This window comes from Trichechus manatus, unplaced genomic scaffold (genome assembly GCF_000243295.1).
Source record: "Trichechus manatus latirostris isolate Lorelei unplaced genomic scaffold, TriManLat1.0 scaffold00076, whole genome shotgun sequence".
NCBI classification, from domain to species: domain Eukaryota; kingdom Metazoa; phylum Chordata; class Mammalia; order Sirenia; family Trichechidae; genus Trichechus; species Trichechus manatus.
Window position 1 is genome coordinate 11,519,031 of NW_004444012.1, and position 20,759 is coordinate 11,539,789.

General features: G+C 44.4%; 2 protein-coding genes across 3 annotated transcripts in view; both read right to left on the minus strand.

The window, feature by feature from the left end:
• Positions 1–14,319, minus strand: part of TGM5 (transglutaminase 5) — a 42,169-nt gene extending 27,850 nt beyond the window's left edge. Inside the window, exons 1-3 of one of the 2 annotated variants that reach the window (XM_004380680.2) lie at positions 14,310–14,319; positions 6,012–6,191; positions 5,659–5,904 (exon numbers count right to left, since the gene is read on the minus strand). In XM_004380680.2, the coding sequence (XP_004380737.1) occupies positions 5,659–5,904; positions 6,012–6,191; positions 14,310–14,319 (436 nt within the window). The remainder of the gene's footprint in view (positions 1–5,658; positions 5,905–6,011; positions 6,192–14,309) is intronic. The other variant, XM_004380681.2, reaches the window with a different exon arrangement.
• A 5,028-nt stretch (positions 14,320–19,347) lies between these two features.
• TGM7 (transglutaminase 7) overlaps positions 19,348–20,759 on the minus strand; it is a 17,751-nt gene continuing 16,339 nt past the window's right edge. Inside the window, 1 exon segment of the mRNA XM_012556733.1 lies at positions 19,348–19,476. Within this exon segment, the coding sequence (XP_012412187.1) occupies positions 19,348–19,476 (129 nt within the window).

Sequence of the window (20,759 nt, forward strand, 5' to 3'; positions counted from 1 at the left end):
AATTATCTATGGGAGATCAAATTGACAAAAGCAACTCAAAAGGTTTGATGGGAAGCCTAGGGGACAGTGAGTTGAAGATAATGGTGATGGAATAATTTGGAAAAGGTTAGTGAGAACAGCAGCACAACTGGAAGGATATAATCGATGTCACTGAATTGTGCATGTAGAAATTTTTGAAATGCTGTATCTTTGGCTATACATATTTTCATCAAAAAATAAAATAAAATAAATATCCTCCAAGGTCGAGAAGGGAGAGTGTTGACATGTCATGGGGTAGTTAATCAAAGTCATAAAACAATATGTATACTGACTGTTGAATGAGAAACTATTTGTTCTGTAAACCTTCATTTAAAGTACAATAAAAAAAGTTTAAAAAAGCAAGTTGAAGAACGGTATGTATTACACGGAAACTGAATAATACCTTAGTTAAAAACAACTGGCTAGTAGAAGAAATCACAGAGGGAATAAAAAATTCCTAGCAATAAACTCACACATCAAAAAAGAAGAATGGGCCAAAATTAAAACGTTAGCCCTACAACTCGAACAAATAGAAGAAGAACAGCAAAAGAAGCCCACAGCCACCAGAAGAATGGAAATAACAAGGTTAAAAAAAAAAAAATTGCTGTCCAGTTGATTCCAACTCATAGTGACCCTGTAGGACAGAATAGAACCACACCACAGGGTTTCCAAGGAGCGCCTGGTGGATTCAAACTGTCAAACTTTTTTGTTAGTAGCTGAATTCTTAACCAGTACACCACCAAATTTTCCTATAATAACGGTTAGAGCAGAAATAAATGAAATAGAGAACAGTAAAACAGTGGAAAGAATCAACAAGACCAAAAGTTGGTTCTTTGAAAAGATCAACAAAATCAACAAACCATTGGCCAAACTGACAAAAGAAAAACAGGAGAGGAAGCAAATAACCCAAATAAGAAATGAGATGAGGGGCATTACAACAGACCCAGATGAAATAAAAAAGATCATAACAGAATAGTATGAAAAATTATACTTCAACAAATTTGAGAGTCAAGAGGAAACAGACAAATTTTTAGAAACACACTACCTATCTAAACTAACAGAAGCTGAGATAGAAAATCTCAACAGACCCATAACAAGAAACAAGATTGAACAGGTAATAAAAGAAAACTACCCCCTCTCCCCCAAAAAAAACCAACAACAAAGCCCTGGCCCAGATGGCTTCACTGGAGAGTTCTACCAAACATTCAGAGAAGAGCTCATGCCAGTACTATTCAAACTATTTCAGAGCATAGGGGGAAAAAAAAAAAGGAATACTCTCGAATTCATTCTACAAAGCCAGCATAACTGTGACACAAAAACCAGGCAAAGACACCACAAAAAAAGAAAATTACAGACCATATATCTCATGACCATAGATGCAAAAGTTCTGAACAAAATTCTAGCCAATAGAATTCAGCACTGTATCAAAAAAATAATGCACCACGACCAAGTGGGATTCATACCTTGTATGTAAGAATTGTTCAACATTAGAAAATCAATCAACAAAATCCACTACATAAATAGAACAAAAGAAAAGAATCACATGATCATTTCAATCCATGCAGAAAAAGCATTTGACAAAGTCCAACACCCATTCCTGATAAAAACTCTAAATAAATAGGAATAGAAGGGAAATTCCTCAACATAATAAAGGGCGTCTATACAGAACTAACAGTCAACATCATTCTCAATGGAGAGGCTGAAAGATTCCGCCTGAGAACGGGAACAAGACAAGGATGCCCTTTATCACCACTCTTATTTAACATTGTGCTGGAAGTCCTAGCTAGAGCAATAAGGGAAGAAAAAGAAATGAAGGGCATCCAAATTGGAAAGGAAGAAGCAAAACTATCCCTATTCAAAGATGATATGATCCTATACATAAAGAACCCCAAAGATTCCACAAGAAAACTACTGGAAGTAATAGAAAGATTCAGCAGAGCAGCAGGATACAAGATCAACAAAAAAAACATCAGTTGAATTCCTATACACCAACTTTGAAAAGGAAATCAGGAAAATATCATTTATAATAGCCCCTAAAAAGATAAAATACTTAGGAATAAATCTAACCAAGGACGTAAAAAACCTATATAAACAAAACCACAAAACGCTATTGCAAGAGACCAAAACAGACCTACATAAATGGAAAAACATACCATGCTCACGGATCGAAAAATTCAATGTTGTGAAAATATCAATCCTACTCAAAGTAATCTACAGATATAATGCAATCCCAAATCAGATACCAACAGCATTCTTTAACAAAATGGAAAAACTGATCACCAACTTTATATTGAAAGAAAAGAGGCCCCAGATAAGCAAAGGATTATTGAAGAAAAAGAACAAAGTAGGAGGCCCCACACTACCTGATCTCAGAACCTACTATACAGCCACAGTAGTCAAAACAGAGTGGTATTGGTACAATGACAGACACATAGACCAATGGAACAGAATCAAGAGCCAAGATGTAAATCCATCCACCTATGGTTTCATGGATTGAATTGTGTCTCCCAAAAATATCTGTCAACTTGGCTAGGCCATGATTCCTAGTATTGTGTGATTATCCACTATTTTGTCACCTGATGTGATTTTCCCAAGTGTTGTAAATCCTATCTTTATGATAGCTGATGAGATGGGATTAGTGGCAATTATGTTGATGGGGCAGGACTCAATCTACAAGATAGGATTGTGTCTTGAGCCAATTTCTTTTGAGATATAAAAGAGAGAAGGGAGCAGAGAGATGTGGGGACCTTATACCATCAAGAAACAAGAGCCAGGAGAACAGTGCGTCCTTTGGATCCAGGGTCCCTGTGCTGAGAACTTCCTCAACCAGGAGAAGATTTATGACAAGGACCTTTCTCCAGAGCTGACAGATAGAGAAAGCCTTTCCTTGGAGCTGATGCCCTGAATTTGAACTTGTAGCCTACTAGACTGTGAGAGAATAAGTTTCTCTTTGTTAAAGCCATCCACTTGTGGTATTTCTGTTACAGCAGCACTAGATGACTAAGACATATGGTCAGCTGATCTTTGGCAAAGGACCAAAGTTATTAACTGGGGGAAAAGACAGTCTTTCTAACAAATGGTTCTGGGAAAACTGGATGTCCATCTGTAAAAAAGTGAAATAGGACCCATACCACACACCATACACAAAAACTAATTCAAAATGGATCAAAGACCTCAATACAAAACCTAAAATGATAAAGATTATGGAAATAAAAATAAGGACAACACTAGGTGCCCTAATACATGGAATAAATAGAATACAAACCATACCTAACAATGCACAAACATCAGAAGATAAACTAGATCTTCTGGGAGTGCCTAAAAATTAAACACTTAAGTTCATCAAAAGACTTCACCAAAAGATAAAAAGACAACCTACAGACTGGGAAAAAACTTTTGGCTACAACATATCCGACAAGGGTCTAATCTCTAAAATCTATAGAATACTTCACACCTCTTCAACAAAAAGACAAATAGTCCAATTAAAAAATGGACAAAGGATATGAACAGACACTTCACCAAAGAAGACATTCAGGCAGCTAACAGACACATGAGGAAATGCTCGCGATCACTAGCATTAGAGAAATGCAAATCAAAACTACAGTGAGATATCATGTCACCCCAACAGGACTCGCACTAATCAGAAAGACAGAAAATAACAAATGTTGGAGAGGTTGCAGGAAAATTGGAACTCTTATGCACTGCTGGTGGGAATGTAAAATCGTACAACCATTTTGGAAAACGACATGGTGCCTCCTTAAAAAGCTAGAAATAGAAATACCTTATGATCCAGCCATCCAATGCCAAAGAAAATATCCTAGAGAAGTAAGAGCCGTCAAGCGAATAGACATATGCACACCCATGTTCATTACAGCATTATTCATAATAGCAAAAAGACAGAAACAACCTAGATGCCCATCAACAAATGAATGGATAAACAAATTGTGGTACATACTCACAATCGAATGCTACAGTAAAGAACAATGAGGAATCTGTGAAACATCTCATAACATGGATGAATCTGGAGGGCATTATGCTGGGTGAAATAAGTCAATCACACAAGGACAAATGTTGTATAAGACCACTATTATAAAAACCCAAGAAAAGGTTTATAAACAGAGAAAAAAAAAAAAAAAACAACTTTGATGGCTATGAGGGAGAGGAGGGGTGGGGAGGGGAAATCACTAACTAGATAGTACACAAATGTTAACTTTGGTGAAAGGAAAGACAACCCACGATAGAAGGGAAGTCAGTACAACTTGACCAAGGCAAAGTCATAGAAGCTTCCTAGACACATACAAACACCTTGAGGGACTGAGTTACTGGGACTGAGGGATGGGGACCATGGTCTCAGGGGACATCTAGGTCAATTGGCATAACATAGCCCATAAAGAAAATGTTCTACATCCTACTTTGGTGAGTAGCATCTGGGGTCCTAAAAGCTTGCGAGCGACCATCTGAGATACGTCTATTGGTCCCAGCAGTTTGGAGCAAAGGAAAATGAAGAAAATCAAAGATACAAGGAAAATATTAGTCCCAAGAACTAAGGGACCACATGAACCACATCTGTCACCAGACTGAGCCCGGAAGAACCAGATGGTGCTCGGCTACCACCACCAACGGCTCTGACAGAGGCCACAATAGAGGGTCCAGGGCAGAGCGGGAAAAAAATGTAGAACAAAATTCAAATTCACAAAAAAAGACCAGACTTAGTCTCAGCCCCCGGATACCCTGCTAACTCAGAACTGAAGCCACTTCCAAAGTCCACCTTCCAGTCAGATTAGACTGTCCTATAAAACAAACAATAACACATGTGAGGAACGTACTTCTTAGCTCAGTCAAGTATACGAGGCCAAACAGGCAACACCTGCCCAAAAGCAAAGACGAAAAGGCTGGAAGGGACAGGAAAATTGGTTGAATGGACACTGAGAACCCAGGGTGGAAAGGGAAAGGGGGAGAGTGCTGACATATCGCAGGGATTGCAACTAAAGTCATAAAACAAAATAAAATATTTTGTGTATAGAATTTTTGAATGAAAAACTAATATGCACTGTCAACTTTCACCTAAAACACAATAAATAAAATAAAAAAGATATGTATTATAGAATCTCATATATGACATTTGATTAAGCATAGAAAATTTTTGTAAGCCTACATCAGAAAAATTTAATCCTGGTGTCCTCTGAGAACAGAACTAGGAGATAGAAAGAAGATTTTATTTTTTACCTTATACCTTTCTATTTTTTTATTGTGTCTTTCGTTTATTTATCTAGTCATTCAACAAATATTCAATGCAACACGTTGTGCATATATCACTTTTATAATGAAAAAACTCAAGTTACTTTAAAATATATACGATGAAGATCAATGGTAACGGTGGTCAGCTTAAATGTAATAGTTTTCCTTTTAAATAAACATGACTTGGTTCGTAATTTTAAATTCTAAAAAATGACTAGATAGCAAGGTCTCCCTGCCCTGGTTGTTGGTGGTTGGGGATGTTTGCTGAGTCCATGCGATTAGGGGGAGGTTTGTGGGTGGCCAGGGAACAGAGGTCTAGAAATCATTGAGTTCAGGTCTCTCTGGCAGTACTGACAGGCAGAGACAGAGGGACACCCCACCGCCACAGGTGCCCTGCCTTACCTGGGCACCAGGGATTGAAGAGCAGGATGAACTCCCCAATCTGATAGGCTGTGACAGACCCCTGGAAGGAGTCAATGTGAATCTTCAGGAGGTACCGGCCCACAGGTGCCGTTGGAGGGGCGCAGAGGCTCACCTCCAGGGAGGTAGCCCCGTTGGCCTTCAGCGATGCAATCCAGGGGCTGGGGCCACCACGACCTGCCAGGCTGAACACTGAGCGAGTCCCCTTGGTCAGGTCCGGCAGAGGGCCTGGAGAGAAGAGGAGCTGAGGCCCTCTGTGGTGACCTCTGAGTCCCCAGGCACCCACTACACCCCCAACACACACACACAGCCTGTGAGCTAGCTGGCATCCTCACCAGTGTCAGCCACAAAGATGATGTTGTCCAGGCCTGGCTGGAAGCCCCGGTTTATGAAGTACAACGTGATGTTGAAGGCCTGGCCCCGGCGAACAAGGAGGCGGTCAGAGCTGATCTCCTCAGTGTGGTGCTGCAGGTTGTTCCAGGAGGTTTGGAAGTCCGTGACGGCCACCTCCAGCCCTGAGTTGGGGCAGCCCAGGACAGATAAAACAGCAGGGTTGTGGAGTCAGTCCAATCCTGTCCATCCCTTATTAACCACGCAAACTTGAAAAAGTGACTCCCTGCTTTTCCAACCCTCCATCCCCTCTCCCTGATGCCTTCCCTGAGGTGTATGGCTTCCTGCCTCTGTCCGACTCCTCTGCAGGCTGGTGAGGTTTGTTTACTCCCTTCAGTCCAGCATGTCTCCAGATTCACCCTGGCCATCTGCTTTTTTGGACTGAAGTTAACAGTCCCATTTGTCCCATTCCAGCCTCCAGACATGGGAGCAAGTCCCTGAGTTAGCTGTTGCTGGGTTAGCTGCCCTTGGGTTAACTGTCTCTGGGTTAGTTGTCCCTGGGTTAGCTACCCCTTGGTTGACTGTCTCTAGGTTATCTGTCCCTGAGTTAGATAGCCCTGGGTTAGATGTCCATGTTAGCTGCCCCTGGGTGAGATGTCCCTGGGTTAGCTGTCTCTGAGTTAGCTTCCCTTCTTTTAGCAGTTAGCAGGCTCTCTGATCACCGCTAATGTCATGTGCCCTATGCCCTGGGAGCTTGGATACTGAGGACGGTCAAAGAAAGTCCCATTTCCAGCCTTCTAGAACTTCTGCTGAAACACAAACTGATTCATTGTTCCCCCAGTGAGCCTCCCCCAAAAGAGCTCCATTCCGAACTTCTCTATTTTACCATGGCCCTGTGATGGTCCCCAGGTACTTGGGCTCATACCTTTGAGTCACAATTGGCTCACCCATCTCCTTCTCAGCCTATATCCATTCATGTGTCACCAAGTCCCTTCATTCCTTCGATTGAAACATCTCTGGTGTCCAGCCATCCCTTTTCATGCCCAGCATGATTCCAACCTCCTCACCTCATATCTAGTGACTGTAACAGCCTCCATCAGATCTGCTGCCTCCTGTCTCTCTCCACACCATGCCATCCATTAACACATCACCAGATTATCTTTCCTCAAGACAATTTGATCAAATCATCCTTTCGCTTTCAAAGTTTAGAGAAAACCTACAGCCCACAGTATAAAAGGCACACTTCTTAACCCGACACTTACGCTCTTCATACCTAGCCTTAATTACTCTTGCATTCTCATTTCCCATGACTCCCATCATGGGCCCTCTTCTCCAGCCAATCTATCCCTGAACAAAATGGCACCCTTATCTGTCTGTATATTTTGTTCCTGCTGTAGCCCCAACTAAGAATACCCTTCCACTATCTAACCAAATTCCACCTGTCCTTCAAGGCCTATTCAAGACCCACCTCCTTCATGAAGCCTGCCCCAACTGGTCCGCACTTCCCATCTCCCACTGGTCCATGGCACTAAGCTGCACCACTCTTAGGTAAATTTGACCACTTAATTGACAAGTTGATTTACATGTCATGCTCATTTGTTCATTTATATCAACACACTTTTACTGAAAGCCTGCTAGTTGCAGGCTCAGCATGAGGGGCTCAGATATTTTTCTTAGTTACTTTTTTCTTTGTCTGTCTTCTACCACTAGATGTAAACCAATGAAGACAGAGACCTAGCGGCTTTATCTTGGCTGTATTTAGAATACGAACCAAAGCATTTGACAAAATCCAACATCTTTTTGTGATAAAAACACTAAACAAGCTAAGAATAGAAGGGAACTTCCTCAGCCTAAAAAAGGGCATCTAAGAAAAAGCCACAGCTTACATCATACTTAATGGTGAGAGGGTGGATGCTTTCCCTCTAACATCAGGAACAAGACAAGGATGCTCACTCTCACCACTTCTACACAATATTGTACTGGAAGTTCTAGCCAGTACAGTGTCACAAGAAAAAGAAATAAAAGGCATCCAAATTAGAAAGAAAGAAGTAAAACAATCTCTAGTCACAGATAACATGATCTTGTAGCTAAAAAATTCTAAGGAATACACACACACACACACACAAAAGTATTAGAACTAATAAATGAGTTCAGCAAGGTTGCAGGATACAAGATCAGTATATAAAAATCAGTTGTATTTCTACACACTTGGAATGAACAATCTGAAAACGAAATTTAAAAAAAAATTCCATTTACAACAGCATCAAAAAGAATAAAATACATAGGAATAATCTTAAAGGAAGTGCAAGACTTACACACTGAAAACCACAAAACATCACTGAAATAAATGAAAGAAGATGACATTATCCATTTAATCCTTACCAGAACCTTGGAGGGAGGAAAGGTCATATCACCCACACTTGGGAATGAGAAAACCAAAGTTCTGGTAGATTAAATGTCTTGCTTAAGGTCAAACCCAGGCTTCCTGACTCAAGTCCTGTGCTCTTTCCATTACTCAATAGCTACCACCCATTGCAGGCCTTCTTTCATGGTCAGAAAGGACAAACTGACCCACTGTTGGTTGGGAAAGCAGTTGACTTTTTCCTGGTAATAGAGAAAGAAGCTCTTCTTGGAGACCAATAGACTAGAGGGACCACTAAACTGGTCCGATTCTGGTCAGAACACATGACCCAGACTACCCAACAGTGTGGCAACATCTGCCTGACAGACCTCTGATTTGACCACTGGGGCTAAGTCTCATCCTCTGGATATATCACGAGGTCAAGTTCATCTCCGTCTATAATACAGGAATTATCTTTCACCCAAGACACCAGATATCCAAATAAGAGGTACATGTTTAATATTGGGGGTATTTATGCTCCTTGATGCCAGGGGAGAATGGGGTATACTGTTTTGGAGTTAGAAAGGAGACTATGTTGTTAGGTGCTGTCAAGTCAGTTCCAACTCACAGCAACCCTATGTACAACAGAACAAAACACTGCCTGGTCCTGCACCATCCTCACAATTGTTATGTTTGAGCCCATTCTTGCAGCCCCCGTGTCAATCCATCTCATTGAGGGTCTTCCTCTTTTTCACTGACCCTCTACTTTACCAAGCATGATGTTCTTCTCCAGGGACTGGTCCCTCCTGATTATATGTCTCATTATCTTTGCTTCTAAGGAGCATTCTGGCTGTACTTCCAAGACAGATTTGTTCATTCTTTTGGTAGGCTGTAATATATTTAATATTCTTCACCATAATTAAATGCAGCAATTCTTCTTTGACCTTCCTTATTCATTGTCCAGCTTTCGAACGTATATGAGGTGATTGAAAATACCATGGCTTGGGTCAGGCGCACCTTAGTCCTGGAAGTGACATCTTTGCTTTTTTAACACTTTAAAGAGGTCTTTTGCAGCAGAATTGCCCAATACAGTGCATCGTTTGATGTCTTGACTGCTGCTTCCATGGACATTGATTGTGGATTCAAGTAAAAGGAAATCCTTAACAGCTTCAATATTTTCTCTGTTTCTGATTATGTTGCTTATTGGTCCAGTTGTGAGGATTTTTGCGTTCTTTATGTTGAGGCGTAATCCGTACTGGAAGCTGTAGTCTTTTATCTTCATCAGTAAGTGCTTCATTCAAGTTCTCTTTGCTTTCAACAAGCAAGGTTGTATCATTTGCATATCGCAGGTTCTTAATGAGTCTTCCTCCAAACCTGATGCTGTGTTCTTCTTCATACTGTTCAACTTCCAGGATTATTTGCTTAGCATACAGATTGAATAAGTATGGTGAAAGGATACAGCCCTGATGCACACCTTTCCTGATTTTAAACCACACATTATCCCCTTATTCCGTTCAAACAACTGCCTCTTGTTTTATATACAGTTTCCTCATGAACACAATTAAGTGTTCTGGAATTCCCAGAATTCCCATTCTTTGCAATGTTATCCATAATTTGTTATGGTCTACACAGTCAAATGCCTTTACATAGTCAATAAAACACAGGTAAACTTCTTTCTGGTATTCTCTACTTTCAGCCAAGATCTATCTGACATCAGCAGAGATATCCCTTGTTCCACATCTTCTTCTGAATTTGGCATAAATTCCTGGTTTTTCTCTGTTGATGTACTGAACTAGTCTTTAGCAAAATTTTACTTACGTATGATATTAATGATATTGTTTGACAATTTCCACATTCTGTTGGGTCACCTTTCTTTGGAATGGGCACAAGTATGGATCTCTTCCACTCGGTTGGCCAGATAGCTGTCTTCCAAATTTCTTGGCATAGAGAAGTAAGCACTTCCAGTGTTGTATTCGTTTGCTGAAACATCTCAGTTGGTATTCCGTCAATTCCTGCAGCCTTGTTTTTTGCCAATTCCTTCAGTGCATCTTGGACTTCTTCCTTCAATAGCACTGGTTCTTGATCATATGCTACCTCCTGAAATGGTTGAACATCGGCCAATTCTTTTTGGTATAGTGACTCTGTGTATTCCTTCCATCTTCTTTTGATGCTTCTTGTGTCATTCAATATTTTGCCCATAGAATTCTTAAAAACCGCAACTTGAGACTTGAATTTTTTCTTCAGTTCTTTCAGCTTGAGAAATGCCAAGTGTGTTCTTCCCTTTTGTTTTTCTAACTCCAGTCTTTGCACATTTCATTACAACACGTTATCTTCTCGAGCTGCCCTTTGAAATCTTCAATTCAACTCTTTTACTTCATATTTCTTCCATTTGCTTTAGCTACTTGTCACTTGGGTCCCCCCAAAATATGTGTCAAAGGCCATCATTCCCAATATTGTGTGGTTGTCCTCCATCTTGTGATCTGATGTAATTATGTCATGTGTTGTAAATTCTAACCTCTATGTTGTTAATGGAGCCCTGGTGGCACAGTGTTTAAGCTTTCAGCTGCTAACCGAAAGGTCAGCAGTTGGAATCCACCAGCTGCTCCTTGGAAACACTATGGGGCAGTTCTATTCTTTCCTATAGGGTTGTTATGAATCAGAATCAACTCAAAGGCAATGGGTTTGGTATTTTTTATGATGTCACTGAAGCAAGATTAGAGGCACTTACGTTAATGAGGCAGGACAAAATCTACTGGATTAGGTTGTATCTTTTTTTTTAAATTAAAAAATACTTTATTGCTAAACGATGCTAACCATCATCTGAGCCTTCAGCAAGCTGTAATCTATTTGCTAGTGGAGGGTCTTGCCTCGATGTTGATGGCTGCTGACTGATCAGGGTGGTGGCGGCTAAAGGTTGGGGTGGCTATGGCAATTTCTTTTTTTTTCTGTTTTCTTTTTTAAATTTTTTATTATTGTACTTCAGATGACGGTTTACAGAGCAAACTAGCTTCTCATTAAACAGTTAGTACACATATAGTTTTGTGACATTGGTTACCAACCCCATGATGTGTCAACACTCTCCATTCTCGAACTTGGGTTCTCAATCACCAGCTTTCCTGTCCCTTCCTGCCTTCTAGTCCTTGTCCCTGGGCTGTTGTGCCCCTTTAATCTCATTTTGTTTTGTGGGCCCGTCTAATCTTTGGCTGAAGGGTGAACCTCAGGAGTGACTTCATTACTGAGCTAAAATGGTGTCCGGAGGCCATATTCTTGGGGTTTCTCCAGTCTCTGTCAGGCCAGTAAATCTGGTCTTTTTTTGTGGGTTAGAATTTTGTTCTACATCCTTCTCCAGCTCTGTCCAGGACCCTGTGTTGTGATCCCAGTTAGAGCAGTCAGTGGTGGTAGCCGGGCACCATCTAGCTGTACTGGACTCAGTCTGGTGGAGGCTTTGGTAGCTGTGGTCCATTAGTCCTTTGGACTAATCTTTTCCGTCTATCCTGTTCTCTTCATTCTCCCTTGCTCCCGAAGGGGTGAGACCAGTAGAGTACCTTAGATGGCTGCTCACAGGCTTTTAAGACCCCAGACGCTACTCACCAAAGTAGAATGTAGAACATTTTCTTTATAAACTATGTCTACCAATTGAGCTAGATGTTCCCTGAGACCATGGTACCCACAGCCCCCAGCCCAGTAATTCAGTCCCTCAGGGAGTTTGGATGTGTCTAGGAAGCTTACATGACTTTGCCTTATACGAGTTGTGCTGATTTCCCCAGTATTGTGTACTGTCTTACCCTTCACCAAAGTTACCATTTACCCATTGTCTATTTAGTGTTTTTCCATCCCCACTCCTCCCCTCCCTTGTAACCATCAAAGATTGTTTCTTTTTGTGTGTAAACCTTGTTGTGAGTTTTTATAGTAGTGATCTCATACAATATTTGTCCTTTTGTGGCTGACTTATTTCACTCAGCATAATGCCCTCCAGATTCATCCATGTTGTGAGATGCTTTGCTAGGTTGTATCTTGAGTCAATCTCTTTTGAGATATAAAAGAGAGAAGTGAGCAGAGAGGAGAGGGACCTCATTACCACCAAACAAGAAGAGCCATGGTCCCTGCGCCAAGAAGCTGCTAGACCACGGAAAGATTAATGACAAGTACCTTCCCCCAGAGCCGACAGAGAAAGAAAGCCTTCCCCTGGAGCTGGTGCCCTGATTTCGGACTTCTAGCCTCCTAAACTATGAGAGAATAAATTTATGTTTGTTAAAGTCATCCACTTGTGCTATTTCTGTTACAGCAGCACTAAGTGACTAAGACACTACATTCAACAGCAAGTTTCAGAGTCTCTTCTGACATCCATTTTGATCTTTTCTTTCTTTCCTGTCTTTTTAATGACCTTTTGCTTTCTTCATGTATGATGTCCTTGATGTCATCTTACAACCCATCTGGTGTCCAGTCATTAGTGTTCAATGCGTTAAATATATTCTTGAGATGGTCTCTAAATTCAAGTAAGATATACTCAAGGTTGTACTTTGGCTCTGGTGATCTTGTTTTAATTTTGTTCAGCATCAACTTGAACTTGCATATGAGCCATTGATGATCTGTTCCAGAGTCAGCCCCTGGCCTTGTTCTGACTGATGATATTGAGCTTCTCCATTGTCTCTTTCCACAGATATAGTTGATTTGATTCCCGTATATTCCATCCGGTGAGGTCTATATGTATAGTTGTCATTCATGTTGTTGAAAAAAGATATTTGCAAAGAATTAAGTCATTGGTCTTGTAGGAGACTATAGGAAGAATTTTTGCAGTGAGTGATCTTGGTATCTATCCTAGAGTGGTACTTCCATGTGAGCTCAAAGAGGCATGGATAAGGATGTTTGTGACAACATTGCTTGAATAACTGAAAAATTGGAAACAACTTATATTCCCATCAACAGGCGATTGGATAAGCCAATTACCTACATTCATACTATGGAAATACTAAGCAAGGTGAAAACATTGAGGTAGATCTATAGGTACTGATTGGCATAGATATAGCTCCAAGACATATATTGAGTGAAAAAAATCAAGTTGTAGAAAAATACGTACAATATGATGATACCATTGAGATATATATATATATACACACACCACACAATCAAATCCTACGTACTACATTGAATACATATATGAATGTAAATGTGTAAACAAGAGACTGGTAACAGTGGCGATGAGGCTGGGGTTGTTGGTGGCAATCACGGGACTGTCGCTTTTTTTTTTTATTTATTTTATACCAACTATGTATTCACATATTTCTTGTATAATTAAAAATCATAAAAATTTAAAAATAAAATTTTAAACACAAAAAATAGTAAATGAAAGTGAGGCTGTAACAATAAGAGTAAATGACACCCTTAGAGCAAGTTAAAAGTATCTTCCTCTAAATGGTCTCGATTAACCATTTAATCTTCAAAGCAGGCTTTCTAAAGAGAGGGTGATGAGGGAGAGGGAAGAGGGGTGGTGAAAAGATTAACTAAAATGGGTAACAGATCCTCTGAAGTGAGTCAAAAACGAGAGATATGAAAGTTCAGAGACTTTTAGAGCTGGAATACAACTTTAAGACTGTCTTATCCAAACTCCCTCATTTTTCAGGGGGACTGAGTGGCAACCAGAGGGGAAGTGACTTGCTCAGTGTCAAAGGGTCAGCTGGTGGCAGAGAAGGACAGGAGCCCTGATGTCTAATCCCTGGTCCTGGCCCATCCCACCACCGGTGGAAGCAGACATCTTGGCATGAGGCTGTTCGGCTGTGTTCACCTGCCGGCCTCCGCTTTGTCTCCTGATTCTTAGCCCACCTCTACTTCTGACGTTTCTGGGGTTTCTACTCTTCCTGCCTCAGCTCTTTATTTACTCCTCTGTTCCTCTGAATCCACCTCCTTGACTTCCCTCAGTCTCTCTCTGTCCTCCTCATCTCTGCTCTCCAGCAGTCTTCCTTACCTTGTGCCATGGCGGCTGCCTCTGGCTCCCAGTCTGCTCCCCACAGAATGGCTGAGTGGACTGAAGCTTCAGGAAACTGGTGCTGGAATCTCTGCTTCCCCCTCCATCCTGTAGACTCTGGGAAACACTGAAGGTGGGGCCAGCTGCTTCCACCTGCTCACTGGGCAAATCAGAACTGGTTTTCTGACTTGCCCTCAGGTTTTTCTTGGCGGCATTGCTTGGCTGAGAGGAGGTGTGGAGTCCAATCAACTGTCGGGGCCCTGGGCCATGTGGGCCTTGGATAGATCTTGGGCAATGGGGCATTCCCTGGCAGGTACTGTGCAGTGGTGGGGAGCCAAGTGGAAGAACCAGATGGGACAGCCATGGGGACGGAGAGGGCGGCATCCTTGCAGAAAGGGGAATCGAGGTCCAAGACTACAGTTCACAACTTAGACAGCCTCTGCACCAGAGCCCTGTCTTTTATCCTGAAGAGTCACTTTCTGGACATTAAATGCAAACAGAACCCGTTCTGGTTCAGCCTTGGTATGATTTTATTTTTTGCTGGCAGCCTTGTCTTAGATGGGATCTGCCAGATCCAAGGTGAATCTCAAATAACAGCAGTAGAGGAAGAAAACCTGAGAAGATTCATGGAGGGGTTTTGGACATGGGTGAGGGGATGGGAATGCCAGTCAGCAAGGACCTTCATCCTAGTAAGGAAAACAAAATCCTTGGAGTGACCTGTAGGAAGAAAAGCACGGATGGGAGAGCTGAGAGGCAGGAGGGTGGAAAGCGCTCCGGAAGGCATGGGTGGGCACTCTGAAGTAAGCCACCTGCACCCACTCACACTCACACTCTGCCTTTCCCTCCTGTGGGACACTTCTCGCTGTATCCCTCAGCTTTCTGGGTCTCCTCTCCTCTCCCCTCAGGAAACTCAGTCACCAGCATCTGTCCTCCCTCCTGTATTTTCAACTCTCTGTCTCTCTAATCAGCTCTTATAGTGTATACATACCAGTTACCACTAGTTGCCGTCAAGTTGATTCCAACTCACGGCAACCCCGTGTGTGTCAGAGTACAACTGTGCTCCATATGGTTTTCAGTGGCTGATTTTTCACAAATAGACTGCTGGGCCTTTCTTCTGAAGTGTCTCTGGGTGGGCTCCAACCTCCAACCTTTCAGTTAGCAGCCAAGTGCAATAACCTCTTGTACCACCCGGGTAACTTCTCCCAGAGCCGACAGAGAGAGAAAGCCTTCCCCTGGAGCTGGTGCCCTGATTTTGGACTTCTAGCCTCCTAAACTATGAGAGAATAAATTTATGTTTGTTAAAGTCATCCATTTGTGCTATTTCTGTTACAGCAGCACTAAGTGACTAAGACACTACATTCAACAGCAAGTTTCAGAGTCTCTTCTGACATCCATTTTGGTCTTTTCTTTCTTTCCTGTCTTTTTAATGACCTTTTGCTTTCTTCATGTCTGATGTCCTTGATGTCATGCACATATACAATTCACTGTCTCAACATACCCACACCCACCAACAAACCTCCCTCAACCCTCTGTCCTCTTCTAGCTCCTGCCATTTCTCTCATCTCCATCTCTCAGCCAAACCCCTTGTCCACTGCTTTGTCTCTCACCCGCTCCTCACAGCACTGCAATCTGGCTTCTGTCCCTACGCTGCCCCAGAAACCACTCTCACCTACCACTTCTGAAAGCTAGACACCAGGCACTCTCTTTGTTCTTATCTTGCTGGGCTTCCACTGCCTTGGCTGCTTCCTCTGACAAATGCTCTCCTCCTGGGCTTAAGTGACTTCTCTCTCTCTTTCTCTCTCTCCGTTGTCCTCCTACCTCCCCGTCCACTCTGCGTGTTCTTCTCAGTCCTCTCTTCCCACTCATGCTGGTGCCTCCCAGGGACTCATACCGGGGCCTCCTCACTCTACACACCCCCACCTGACTTCACCTCCCACTTGACACTGGTGACTCCCCTGAACTGTGGGAATGCCCAGATCTTCCTCCGCGCCTCCTCAGAGATGTAGGCATCACCTTCTGGACAACTCCACTGCGTGGACACTGTAACCCCAACATGCCGAAATAGAACTCCTCCTCTCTCCCTCTCCTCTCCTGCCCTTTCTCCTGCGGTGCTGGTCTTGGTGTCCACACAGTCACTCCAGGAGAAACCTGGCTGCTGCCTCCTACTTCTCCATCTTCCTGATCTCCCCTAACCATCAGTTGTCCAGCCCCGTCCAGTCTGACTCCTGACTCACTCCTAAAAGCTTGTCATTCCTCTCCTTGCTCCTCGGCTCTGCCTTCCTTGAAGCCCTTGCCTTGCCTGGACAACTACTCCTAACCAGTAACCCAATCATCCTTTCTCCAGATGGGTCACCAAAGGGACTTTTTGGAAGTGTCAACCTGAAGTGCCAAATGCCTGCTTAAGACCCAACAGTGGTAATGTGGTAATGTGTCCAAACTCCTCAACACCACCCTCAAAGTCCTTAGAGTCTGCCACTCCCCACCTACAGCTGGAACTCCAGGTTCTCTGCTCTCCCACACCTCTGTGCTTTCAGGCATGTTGATCTCCCTCCTTCTGAAATGGTCTCTCACTTGTCTACTTTCTCCAGTATCCAGGCTCAAGCACCACTCCTCCGGGAAGTCTTCCTGACACGCTCCCTCTTCCACACCAGGCGTTTAGGGGCTCCCTCTTCTGCATTCCCTATTAGCCTCTTCATACTTTGACATTATAAATACTCTAATGGTGCTCTGAACTGGGAGGCCCTGAGGGCATGGACTGTGTTTTATATCCCCACTGCTTAATAATGACGATGGCTAATAGTGGTAGAACGAGGAGTATTATCTTTTACATTCCAGACACATTTTTAAGTTCTTTGTGTGCGTTATTTCACTTAATCTTCACAATATCCTTATGAATTAGGTACTATGATTGTTCCCTTATTACAGATGAGGAAGCTGAGGCTTAAAGATGTTAAATAATTTTCCCAAGATCTCTTGCTAAGAACTGGTAGAGCCAGATTTTGAACCCAGGTAGTCAGCCTGCAGAGCCCAGGTGCTTCATAAGTGCTTAATGCAATATCTGAAGCACGGTCAGTTTTCCAGTTTATATTGGTTGACTGGGTGAATGAAGAGCCCTGGTGGTGCAGTGGTTAAGTGCTCGGTTGCTAACCGAGAGGTCAACAGTTTGAACTCACTAGCCGCTCCATGGGAGAAAGAAGTTGCAGTCTGCTTCCAGAAAGATTACAGCCTGGAAACCCTATGTGGAAGTTCTACTCTGTCCTATAGGGTCGCTATGAGTGGGAGTCATCTCCACAACAATGGTGTATACTGGGTGAATGAATTAAAAAACAACCCCTGTGTAAGCACTGCCACATTGGCGGGGATGGGGGAGCCTGGGGAGGAGAAAGGGACATAGGCAGGAGAGCTGAGCTTTGAGGTAAGGCAGGGAGGTGAGTGCAGCTATGGTGGCTGGGTCTGGAGAGGTGGGGACGCCAAAGAGGAAGGTGTCCAATGGCCGTGGGGACAGCAGCTTGTTTCATGGTTCTCCTGGGGGTAGTCTGGAGCAGGTGGGAAATGCTGACTCTTGGAGACATCCAAGAAGCCACTGGGAGTGAAGTCCCTGGAGCTGGGGGCTGACCAGGGTCCCTCAGCAGAGCCAGCCTAGGTCAGCCTAGACAGGCTGCGTGTGCCCAACCCCCACCCACCCGGTACAACCCAGCCCAGGCCAAGTCACATGGAGGGCAGGAACGCACGTCCACCTGGGCAGGAGGGCATGGGCCTGGGCAGGATGCCAGGAGGCAGACATCCCCAAAGGATGGGCCTCGGGAGTGTTAGGTCAGGAAGAGCTCTGAGGAGGCTCCTCTGAGACAACCACCGGGCAGAAGGGAGGAGGTGTAGGCATCACAGGGGCACGAAGCCCATTCATGGTGCAGGAAAAATGCTTCAGCTCCTCTGCCTGGGCCCTGCGAGCTGAATAAGAGCTGACTCTGGGCCTAATGAGCCGACTGATAGGTTCAGCCTCTCATTTGATTCATGTAAACCATTAGTCAGAGGGTGGGCTGGGGCTGATGCTGTGGGAAAGGAGGCAGCTGTGATCAGAGCAGCTTGTCCCTTGGTGGGGGGTGGGGAGTGGGGGTAAGGGTGGCTGAGGAGAAACAGGGGGGCTGAGCAGAGTTGGTGAGCAAGAGGGGTCCTGTGTGGAAGCAGGGCTGTGACCCCCAGGGGTGGGCACAGAGCAGATCCTGGACATTGATTGGAGAGATGTGGACTCCCCTGCCCTCCGCACAGAACAGGCCAGCTCTAGCAAAGAGGGGGTAGGGAGCCTCCAGACACTTCAAAGACCTAGAGAGACTTGGGGTCTAATCTGGCCCTGCCATGCATTCCCTGTATGTTCCCGGGCAAGTTTCTGTTTCCTTGTTGGTAGGGTAAGGGCCCATGACTCCAGGGGTGCCCAGGTCTGAGGGAGCGTGAGGAGCTTCAGCACAGGTGACTGCAGAGGGGAACCATCACTGCACATCCAAGTGGGTTTCTCTGCCCCATTCTCCCACCCCCAGAAATGGGGACGGTCACCCAGGAGAAGTGATTAAACTGATCAGACGACCTCAGCGTGTAAATGTGCCTCACAACTTACGAAGCCCTTTAGGAGACATTTTCTCATCTGATCCTCACAGCAACCCTCTGAGGAAAGGGAGGGCTGGCGCTACTATTATCATTGTTAACATTTTACACCTGAGAGAACCCAGGTCACACCAGGAGGGAGCCAGGACTCAATCCCAGAGCTCTTTGCTTTATATCACACAAGGATGCTAGACAACCACAGACCCCAAAACTACCAGCCCAAATGAAGCTGAGGGTCTCCGTGAACACCACGGGGTGGATGCGGGGAGATCAGGAATCAGCAGATGTGGATGCTGGTTTGTGCTGCCGCCTCGTTCCACAGCCTGCCCATTTGTTTTGCTAGACCCTTGGGCGGGAGTTCATCTGTGGGGAGCCCTGCCTGGCCTGGTCTGCCTCACTGGGTTGCTGTGAGACAAGGGGAAGGGGTATAACAAAGGTGGGGTCACTCAGGATCTAAATCAGCATACTCCCAGCAGCGGGCATGAACCCCCCTGTTCCAGCCCCTGAAGGTGTCTTTGGGATTATCTCGCTCATCAGCCAAGGTGGCGAAATGAGACCCCGACAGGCTTGCCTGAGTGGAAAAAATGTAAAATACAAAAAGAAAACACCACAGAGTATAATTCTTTAGCCGCTTTTGAGGTAGGGAGAGAAAAAAATCATTTGAAAGGCCTACTGGGAAGACAGGGATGGCTAATACCCAGCATTCCCCAGGGAAGCCCCCTTGGAGGCCCCCAGGAAGCCTGCCCTGCCCCCCTGCAGTGACACAGCCGGATGCTGTGCGAAAGAAGAAGGAGGGGCAGTGGCTAAACAGAGGACCCCCCCGGGTAAACTGCAGAAGAGCAAGCTTCCAGACTTCTCCAAGAGCCAGCATAGGTGACCCTCTCCAGCGGACAGGGAGCCACCTGAACACAGCAGTGACGAAGCAGTTACAGAGACCCAGAGAAATGCCAAATCGCACCTAATGGGGCAGGTACACCCAGAGTCCAGCCGGGGTACACAGGGCGTGCAGGCTTTGCCCTTCCTGCCAAGCGCAGCGGGTGACTAGGGCTCCTGTGGGGAAAGGCCCAGGCCTGGGGCCCCTGAAGAGAGAATACAGGAGAAAGGACAAGGAGGACGTGGGGCAAAAAGATTAAACGCAAACACACACACAAAAACCAGAGAGAAGGAGCAGGAGATAGCGAGAAGCCAAAGGAAGCTGCAGAGCCCCAGCGCAAGTGAGTCGTGGGCTAGGCCCAAGAGCCCACATCTGAAACCCACAGCAAGATGTAGTGATAACTTTTAAAAACCACAATGAAAACGAACATAAGACCAGAATGATACAGGGCAAAATGTTAGCAAAGATTTCCCCTGCAAAGGGGGAGCTATGAGCGACGTTTCTTCTGTTTTCACTTTTCTGTCCTTTCCAAATTATCTAGAACAAGCATGGGATGCTTTTGATAATAACTGAGAAAAAAAATACAGAAGAGTGGCTCTCTCTCTCTGCCCTTAATAAAAACAACTAAAAAACTCAAAAGAGATACTGAAGACAGGAGGGTGCACTTGAGAGAATGAAGGCTCGGGGAGCAAGTAGGTGAGGGAGCAGAGTGGTGGAGGGGTCGGGGGAGATGAGAGCAGGCCCACTGGAGAGCCACCAGGTAGGAAGTGCTTCCAGGTCCTGCCTGCCGGGAGCCTTGGTTAATGTGTGTCAACGAATGCGTGTTGAAGGGTGGCTGCCCAGCCAATCCGGATGCTCGAAGGCTGGCAACAGAGAAGTGTTGCTGGGCAACTTCCAGCCGGCTGTCATGGCAAAGCAGTCCTGCTTCTCCCAACCCATCCTGGCCACCTTCCCCAGGCCCCTCTCCAGCCTCAGTATCG